The sequence below is a fragment of the Doryrhamphus excisus genome, linkage group LG7 (assembly GCF_037039965.1).
Source record: "Doryrhamphus excisus strain RoL-2023G ecotype Guam linkage group LG7, RoL_Dexc_Guam_v1.1, whole genome shotgun sequence".
Lineage (NCBI taxonomy): Eukaryota > Metazoa > Chordata > Actinopteri > Syngnathiformes > Syngnathidae > Doryrhamphus > Doryrhamphus excisus.
In genome coordinates, this window is record NC_136363.1 from 20,109,654 (window position 1) to 20,118,911 (window position 9,258).

At 47.6% G+C, this 9,258-nt stretch overlaps 1 protein-coding gene across 1 annotated transcript; it reads right to left on the reverse strand.

Moving 5' to 3' along the window:
* Positions 1-21: 21 nt before the first annotated feature.
* On the reverse strand, positions 22-8,668 carry topbp1 (DNA topoisomerase II binding protein 1). Its single transcript, XM_078792364.1, has 27 exons — positions 8,533-8,668; positions 8,318-8,452; positions 8,081-8,224; positions 7,373-7,554; positions 7,114-7,307; positions 6,851-7,027; positions 6,605-6,771; positions 6,363-6,526; positions 6,050-6,294; positions 5,612-5,952; positions 5,357-5,529; positions 5,052-5,263; positions 4,666-4,982; positions 4,422-4,601; positions 4,239-4,354; positions 4,045-4,168; positions 3,759-3,905; positions 3,607-3,676; positions 2,824-3,028; positions 2,521-2,750; positions 1,628-1,725; positions 1,458-1,554; positions 1,225-1,388; positions 1,022-1,150; positions 855-944; positions 628-789; positions 22-489 (listed from the first exon to the last, which is right to left on the reverse strand). The coding sequence occupies exons 1-27, from the start codon at positions 8,647-8,649 to the stop codon at positions 361-363; spliced, it is 4,509 nt and encodes a 1,502-aa protein (XP_078648490.1). The 5' UTR covers positions 8,650-8,668; the 3' UTR covers positions 22-360.
* Positions 8,669-9,258: the final 590 nt, after the last annotated feature.

The window sequence follows — 9,258 nt, forward strand, 5'->3', positions numbered from 1 at the left end:
TGCGCGCGCAGTGGATTTAGAACCCAAATTAAAGCATAAACAATCAACTAATTTGAAAGAAAATGATTAAAATGATTGTCAAACTGAAACAACCACCCCACCACTGAGGAACACTGCCCCCTGGTGGTCGGCTACTGTTATTACATGTCAACAAAGCATGACTGGACATTTTCAACGGATCCTCTCAGTCATCAATCACTTGCAGCCTGCAGCCACTGCAGTCTTTCGCATTGCAACGCTACAGAGGAGCATGACAAGTGCTACATTTTATTTCACAGGCATGTTAAAAAAAAAAAAACTAATCTTATGTACAATGGATTATGGAATATGATGGGCTAGTGTTATGTCGTGGTGCAGTTATTAATGGAGACGAGACTTTTTCAGTCTGGATGTGCTCTCTGCTGCTTTGCGTTTGCGTGACGGTGTGCTTGGCGCCTCTTCGGGGGGACATTCAGTGAGGAGGTAAAGCTCCACGGCAGGGATTGGCTCCTGCAGGGAAGCAAATAAAATAAATCCCGACACATAAAAGCGTCCAAAGACAATGAAATTGCAGGAAGCTGATTTCGCCTTTGTGATGTTACGTTTGTTTGTGTGTTGTTCCTGATGCACGATGACAGCTCGTCTTACCTGCATGAGGTAGTCCGCAATGTAGTCTGGCCTCAAGCATGTGACTCCCTGGGCCGAGGCCTCCGACACGTCAACTCTGAGGTCTCCCGGTTTGAGTCGATTGAAGTCGACAAAGAGGTGAGTGGCCTCCTTGTACATGGAGGGGGACGGGCTCGGCAGGACCTGGAAGGGGAAGCGGGTCAAAGCTAAAATCGCAGGTGGATGATAATGTTGTGGTTGATGGAAACCTTCGCCCCGCCCGACTGCAGCAACCGCCGAAAGCCGTCTTCACGGTTCTGGTCGATGTTGAGCATGACCGTCCACCCACTGAAGGCTCCCTAAAAAAAACACTGCTATCAATGCATTGCTCTGATGGTTTAATTAGTACTGAGATTTTGTATGAGCTCACACATACCCCCTTTTCAGATGATCCCTGCAGGGCTTTTCTCCAGCGCATGGCAGCCAACGCCAGCCGCCTCTGCTGGGAACTAATGGACGGCAACGCATCCAGGATGGAGCTACTGCCCCACTCGTATCGCTCCTCCTGGAGCACGCAACAAAAACATGACAATTAAGCTCCATTTTAAAAAAAAGTTGGTTTTGAGCGGCTAACCTAACCTGTATAAAGTGGCCCACAGATCGGCAGGCCTCCAGGTAAGAACGATGGAGGATCCATTTGCCAGCCGCCATGGCCGCCAGATACTTCTCGTTGCGCAGGGGGGTACCGACTATAATATGAGAGCAGCTGGGGTCAAAGGCCTGCTTGTCCAGAACAACACCACCTGTGCGCAGAGCACCGAAATATAAATAGTCAGATAAATAAAAAACTGTTCAGGTCTTCAAGGACTTACCAAGCTCTTCTATGAGTTGACTGTAGTCGATGCGTTCCTGAGGACTGAGAGAAGACAGCTGGAATCTTGGCGTTTGCCTCTCCTCTTCAGCTTCCTCCTAAGAGAGATAAAGGCTTTTAGCCTCCACGTGCAGTCGCTCGTTAGCAGCACACAACAAAACCCGTTTTCACCTCTGGTTCGGTGATGAGGGGGGCTGTGGGGGTCAGGAGTTTATTCTGTGGCGGCGTGACCTTCTTGCTCATTTGCTGGTTGATGACATCACAAGCCGCTGAAAGATGAGGAGACGACGAGGCTTGAATCTGGCGACAGCATGATTTTTTTTTTTGTCTTGATTGATTGACAAGTGGCGGCACGGTGGTCGAGTGGTTAGCGTGCAGACCTCACAGCTAGGAGACCGGGGTTCAATTCCACCCTCGGCCATCTCTGTGTGGAGTTTGCATGTACTCCGGTTTCCTCCCACATTCCAAAAACATGCTAGGTTAATAGCATAGCATATATAGCTCTTCGCTAACTAGCACATTTATGATTGGCTGGCCACCAGTCCAGGGTGTACTCCGCCTCTCGCCCCAAGACAGCTGGGATAGACTCCAGCACCCTCCAACGACCCTCGTGAGGATAAGCGGTAGAAAATGAATGAATAATTCGGTTAGAGTACGTTTTGGTTTGAGTCGGACCTTCTGAAAGGGAACCATGACACTAACCAAGGAGGATTAAATAAACTTGAATAATGTCAGGGGCTGCACAATAATGGAGTGGTTAGCGCGAAGGCCTCACAGCTAAGAAACCCGAGTTCAATTCCACCTTCTCCGGGTACTCCAAAAACACTCCAAAAAACATGCTAGGTTAATTAGCGACTCCAAATTGTCCATAGGTATGAATGCGAGTGTGAATGGTTGTTTGTCTATATGTGCCCTGTGATTGGCTGGCTGGCGACCAGTCCAGGGTGTACCCCGCCTCTCGCCAGAAGACAGCTGAGATAGGCTCCAGCATCCCCCGCGACCCTCATGAGGAAAAGCGGTAGAAAATGAATGAATGAATGAATGAATGAATGATTGACACGTACCCATCTCTACCAGTTCAGAGTCAGTCATGGAGTCTTTAAAATGCGTCTCGTTTTGCACTGTGGGCTGCGGGGGCGGCGCCACGGGCTCAGAGTGTTGGGAAGGACTACCGGGCCACTGGAGATTATCAGCGAGCTTGGCTCTCTCTTCCCTTGCTGTCGGATCGTCCCAAAATATCTGCTCGTTCTGGGAGGATTCTGTATGACAATCCATCGCCGCTTCCCGAGGAACTCTACACAAAGGACGTCACCAACTCTACGTCACGACGGTCTTCCTCCATGTTTCAAACTCACTCATCTCTTTACCTTAATGCTTCCAGGGTGCGTCTGCTGCCGCCGCTGCGTCCGTATCTGCTGCGCTCGGGAGTGTTGGGGTTCGAGTCGGCGCCCGCTGACGCCATTCGAGTGAGTCGCATTGACGTACGTCTTCCCGTCTCCAACTTTGTCGCTGACATAATCTCCTGGAGCTGCCGTTGCAGGTTTTCTCGCATCTCTAGAGTCTGGGAAATATCTGGAGACAAGAAATAACACGCATGATCATATACTACAGTATTAATTGTCCCTGTACCCTAGAAACCGCCCATGAATGATACGGGAAAAGGCCGAAATCATACTGTGTCATAGCCCAGGGCAGTGATACTGATAAAATATAGAGTTTAACCATGTCCAGTATCAACCCCCGTAGCTGTCCACTCAGAGCGCACTGCTGAAACAACCAATCAGAGAACAGCACACAAGTGCTTAGTGCCTAGTGCTTCTCCAGTCACCAAAAAAACCCAAACTTGATTAATGGAACTTTAATTGTCAGACATTGATAAGATAAGACTGTTGATAAAATATTATTGTTGAAATATTTTTGTAATTGTTGTGTTTACACTGTTTAGATATAATACGTGTAATAAACTGAACATTTTCGGGAAACAAAATGGTCTTTTGATTAAATAGTACGTGATAATAAGCTCATGATTAAATAGTATGTGATAATAAGATCATCACATGGTTTGTCTGGTATCAGGCCCAGTATCATGCCCCCGCGTGACACTTGGGGGCATGATATCGGGGATTTAAGATTGAAGTTCATTCACCTACCAGTCCTGTCTGCTTCTTGATCTCCGCTTTCATCACTAATACGACGGGAAGTGGACTCTTCTTCAGCAATCTTCACACATACAATTAAAACAAATGTAAATAATAACAAAGTAAAGGGAAAAAAATATCAGTGTGAATGAATGGCGGCCTACCGTGTTATCCTGGGTTTCGGCTTGCGTTCGTGTGAGAGGCGGAGACCTCTGGGAGCTGCTGGGAACCTGACTGAGGTTCAGACTCATCTTGGGATTGTAGGTGAAAGGATACAGAGACTCCGAAACGTGTTTGTATTCCTCAGCGCACTGCACAAGACAACAAGTGGATGATTATTTCTTCATGAGCGTTATATTAAAAAATCATAACAAATGAATGCTGGGTTTATATGGATCAGTATTGGTCTGAAAAACATGAAGAACATGAAGAACATGAAGAGAAACGTACAGCTTGCAGCCAATACTGCGAGACCACATGTAGCCCTCGCTCCTTCACCGCTTTGTATTCTCGACTGTTGTCTCCCACTCGACCTTGGTAGAGGTAGTGAGTCACCGTGTCGTCGCAGGCCCACCTTGATCGCCAAAAGAATGTTTTGTAAACGCTCGCATTCTAAAGCGATGCAAAGACAAGCTGTCGACTACCTGAAGTCGGCGCCAAGCGAGGCGGCGATGGCATTCAGTTCACTCTGCATCTTACTCAGCTTCTTTCCCACGCAGATCACGAGGCCGGTCAGTGGGCCCGCCTCCTTTTCTGGCACCTGGTAGCGAAAAAGAACATAAATGATTTGGACTGCTGGAAATGACATCATGATTTCCGTCACAGACCTCCTCCTTCCTGGTGGTGCTCAGCTGTGGGCTGGCTGAGGCCGCTTGCATGTCGTTACTGCGGGTGCTGTTGGCCAGCGCCACTTTCAGGTTCCTGTTGATGACGTCCGTCAGTGGCGTGTCCGCCTTCTGTCCGGGTTTGGATCTCCCACCTGGAGTGTCCAGTGCCCCTAAAGCATCCTGCACAGCAGCGGTATTTAGATTACAATCTAATCTAATATCAGGACCCAGTTTGCAACTTGACCTTGACATTGAAGGACGGCCTGAAGAGCTGATCCCTGCTGAGGAAACGAGACGGCGTGTCCAGCTGGAGCGAGGGCTCCTTGCAGAGAAGGTTCTTTCTACCGCCGTCGTGCTTTTGCTTAGGTGTGCTGATATCATCCTTGGATTTCATCTCGTTCAACACAGAGCGGAACACTTTGCTCTGGAAGCGTCCTAAATCCAACGGCGTGACCGCCTTACCGCTCTGAAGACCAAGCAGTGGGATCTCCGGAGAGGAGCCGGCTGGCAGAGGCATGGATGTCCTCTGGGAGGCGCCGATAAAACTCCCATCCTCCCCATCTGTGAAGGAAATAAAATCACTTCTAGAATACACCGTGCGATGTTAGTCGGTATCAATTTTTTTCTAACCGGGAGAAGCCGGCAGATCAACAAGGAATCGCTCCTCAGCCGCCTTGTGGCCGCTTCTCGCCGATGCCATTATCCAGTGCATGGTCACCGCTGGAAGCCCCCATTTTTTCGCTGCCTGGTACTTGGTGCCATCAGGGCTCTGCAGCACCAGATGGGTGCTGGCCAACATTCCTTTTTTCTGGCTGGCCAGGCGAACAAAGTAGTCCTGGACACTGCAAAAAAAAAAAAAAAAAAAAAAAAAAAAAAGGAAAGACTAGCAAACTTGCTCATGGACATTAAAAGATGAGTGATGGAGACTGACATACTTGGCTCCAAGGTGTTTCGCCAAGTCCACCAAGGACTCCCTTTCTGCTCCTGTGAACTGGCTGACAGAGAGGACACAATCCTTGAGAGGAAAGCGTCCATCCATCACAGCTACAGGGGTGAAGAGAGGATTGGAGGAGAGCTCCAGAAGACACTCCCTCTCCACACACATGGCCTGTTTTTGACAACCACAGCAAACATGTCCACCATCAAAGACCAGACCAGCGCAGAAATAAACAAAAAAGCTGTGCACTCACCAGCCATGTATCTGTGACAACTTCATCCACTGTGGCCTCCACAGTACAGCCTAATAGCGGGACTACGGCGTAGTCGGCGACAGTGCGCGTGCGGCTCGCCAGCACCCGGCCTCCGTTCTCCGTCACCGTCACGGCGAGCTGGGCTTCGGCCTCGGAGCCGAAGCCTTGCAGAAGAAACCGTTTTCCAGCGAAGAGACCTGCCTCGCCGGGTTCTTGCATGGAAGATTCTGATTCTGGTCTCGTGCTGTGGTTATGGTTATAGGACCAGGACTGCAGCTGGGGCTCGGAGACGGCGCTGATGGACTTGCTGCTGTTACACGCAGCTGGCGGCGGCATGTCAACTTGAAAGAAACACACCAGCGTGTCTTTATGGTACATTCCACCCCCACGAGGATGTAACCAATGCGTTTATGGTATCCCAAAAACATGAGTACTAACCAACTGTCGGGTCATCATCCATGTACTGCGACAACAGGTCCTCCTCTGCTTTAATCTGCATTGGGGTGCTGGGACTTGCCACAGGGGATCCAGCTGAGGACCTGGACGCAGGAGAGCGACGAGCCGGTGCAGACACTACCGCCTGAGTGGGAGGTAGACACTCAGGGTGGAGGAAGCCATCTTCTGGTAGAAGACAACCCTTGGTGAAGCTGTCCAGCAACCACTGAACCGTAACCACGTGAGGTCTGGAAGAAAAACATGAGAATGAATTTTCCAACACAACAACTGTTTGTGTTCTCGATGTGAGTCAGACCTGTGACTTGCTTTGGAGAGAAAATTCTTCAGGTCCTGGTCCAGCTCACCCATGACCACATGCGTGAGCTCCTCGCTTGGACGGTTGAAGCGAAGACCCCCTGCCACGTTCACTACACGCCGCAGCTTCTCCAGCTTCTTCAAGGGAAGGCCGCAGAGATACAGCTGCATGTGGGAACACCGGGAATATGAGACTGGAACTTCCACACACACAAGTGGTCATCAACAGTGGTGACTACTTGCCTTACAGCCATCCAGGATGTCCTCTGCTGGGCACATGGTCAGATCCAGACTCTCTATGGGGTCTGGAGATTCCAAGCGGCTGCTTGTTGTATTAGTGAGTGCTGTGTCGTTTATTGTCATGCTGGCGTTGACGGAGATGTGGCTCAAACCCAACAGAGATGGACCCTCTGGAGTGGAAATTAAATCATTAATTCGATGCCCAAAAGTGGGTGTGACCACGATGGACAGGATGCTGTGTGATCTGACCTTCCTTCTTGCCGGTGCCGGTGGGTGTCGACGTGTGTGGCCGAGTGCTTTTGGATGCGTTGCGCTCCACGGTGTAGCGGGATTCATCCTGACAGGAGCCCTTCTCGATGCTATCAAAGAGCCAGTGTAGAGACACGCAATACACGTTCCATTTCCGTGCACACTCGTACTTCTGACCTGTGGTGAAACACAACTGATAACAATGGCGTATGTGTGTGTGTGTGTGTGTGGACACGTTAAAAAAAAAAACTCAGCCGACTTGCCTGATGGTTCGCTAACAATGAGATGCGTGCACTCGTTCATTTTAAGCTGACCCGTGTAGTTGCCGCCGTGCTGTTCACATAGCCGTTGCACCTCTTTGCGTTCCACGCTGGACAGACCTGTCACAGACACGGTACAACCTTGCAACACGGGACACAGATAGTCCTCCACGGCGAGCTCCGTGTACCTGAACAGACTGACGAGCACAAACATCTTCTTTCCTGATGCATGGATTCAGTGCATCACTCATTATGACAGTACCTGTCTTGAGATTTCTCCCAGCAGGCTTTGACCCAGGAGGGAAGCAGAATGGGTTTACCCAAACCGGCAGCCACGATGTATTTTTTACTGCCCACCTCGCCGGCAATCAGGTGTGTGACGGACACATTGAGATCGAGATAGATGCGCCCTCCCATGAGCTGCACGAGATCCATCACTTCTGTCTAAATACACACAGACACAAACATTAAGGACAATTACCGTCAAAAAAAAAACACACAACTTAAGGAAGTAGGGGGACAAATATTGAAGATGACGTCATCTGGACTATCAGAGAAAAACAAAGACAACACCAAGACGTCAACAATCAACTGTAATGACTCCATGCAATATTAACAAGGATTATTCAAAATTCAACAACTTTAAGCAATATATTTCATTCACTGAGCATTATTATTGTGTTTTTTCCCTAACACATTTTCCTCAAAATGGTCTCTATCCATTGTTGTATAAGTTTAAATGTATATAATACGTACAAAAATGAAATATTCTAACGCATATGTGAACATATGCTTCTTCCTGCTCCTTTTTGGACAGGTAGAATTGTGTACATTCCTTAATGCAACTTGTTTAATGCAAATTTCCCCAATGAGGGACGAATAAAGGCATTTCTTCAGCAAGTCCAAAACAAATAAACCCACTTTTGTTAATTACATGTAATTAGACATTAATTAGATTGGACCAACTCACCCGAGTTGCTTTATCCAGGCTGGTGCAGGAGATGGTGACATCGGCCATGGCCATGTTGTGGACAGGTTTCTCCGCTTTGGGGACACAGCGTTGTTGCTGCAGGCAGAACAACACCACCAAAGGACTCACAACTCGGCAGCCGAGCTAAAGTATGAACCATAAAGACAGACAATACACTGGGTTAAATCCAAGAGTGACGTTGGCATTCATTTTAAGAGAATATGTATTATACTGTACATTCTTGCAGTGCTGGAAGGCAGGAGTGTTGAAGTCACTGAAGACGAAAAGAGACTTGTCCTTCTGCTCCATCTTTAATACAACGTCCTCATTGATTCTCTTCAGGTACTTGTCAGACTGCAGCTCCAAAATAGCCTGTAAATATCAACGGAAAACACCATAATAAACAGCTGTCAATCAAGTTTGTTTATGTTGCCTGCCAAATGCTGGCTTACCTCATAAGCTTTAGCAGTGTACTCTGACTTTTCTCCTTTACTCGCCACAAACTTCACAATAAAGCCTTCCTTGTCTCCGTTGGACATTATGCCTGGGAAATGGGTGGATGTCACCATTTAAATACAATCAGTCACTACAACTAACACGGAGAGAGCTACAGCTAGTTAGCTAATTGAATTGTTAGCTATAGCTGTTTTAAAATGCTACTTTAAAGCCAGTCAACTTACCTGCTTCTGGGGGGGGGGCAGCTCGGTCAAAATTGTAGAATATATGGTAGTAATAGTCGAAATTACTTGTAATTAATTAATCTAATGAGTTAATTTAAAAACAGAACGACTGTCGCTGTCACACACACACACAACCGGTGCTAGCTTAACTAAACATTACATTTGCCGGGTTAGCTAACATTAACAAAAAACATAAATCGTTTTTTTACGTTTATAACAACACAATTTTTGTCACATATGGGCACAATATATAGACATGAGTTTTTGTCGTTAAGTTTGTTCAAAAGATTATCACATTTCCCTTGTTGTGATTCGCGCCACTACATCACTTCCGGTGTCACAAGCAAATTGAACCGTGGGGAATGTGGTTCTAGCGAACAAATGGTCCGTGGAAACGAACCATTCCGGAACAATAAAATAATGGAAACAAATTTAAATAATGGCGAATTTCATCAGATATTATGTAGGTAATAAAATACAACAAGGAAACTCTCATTC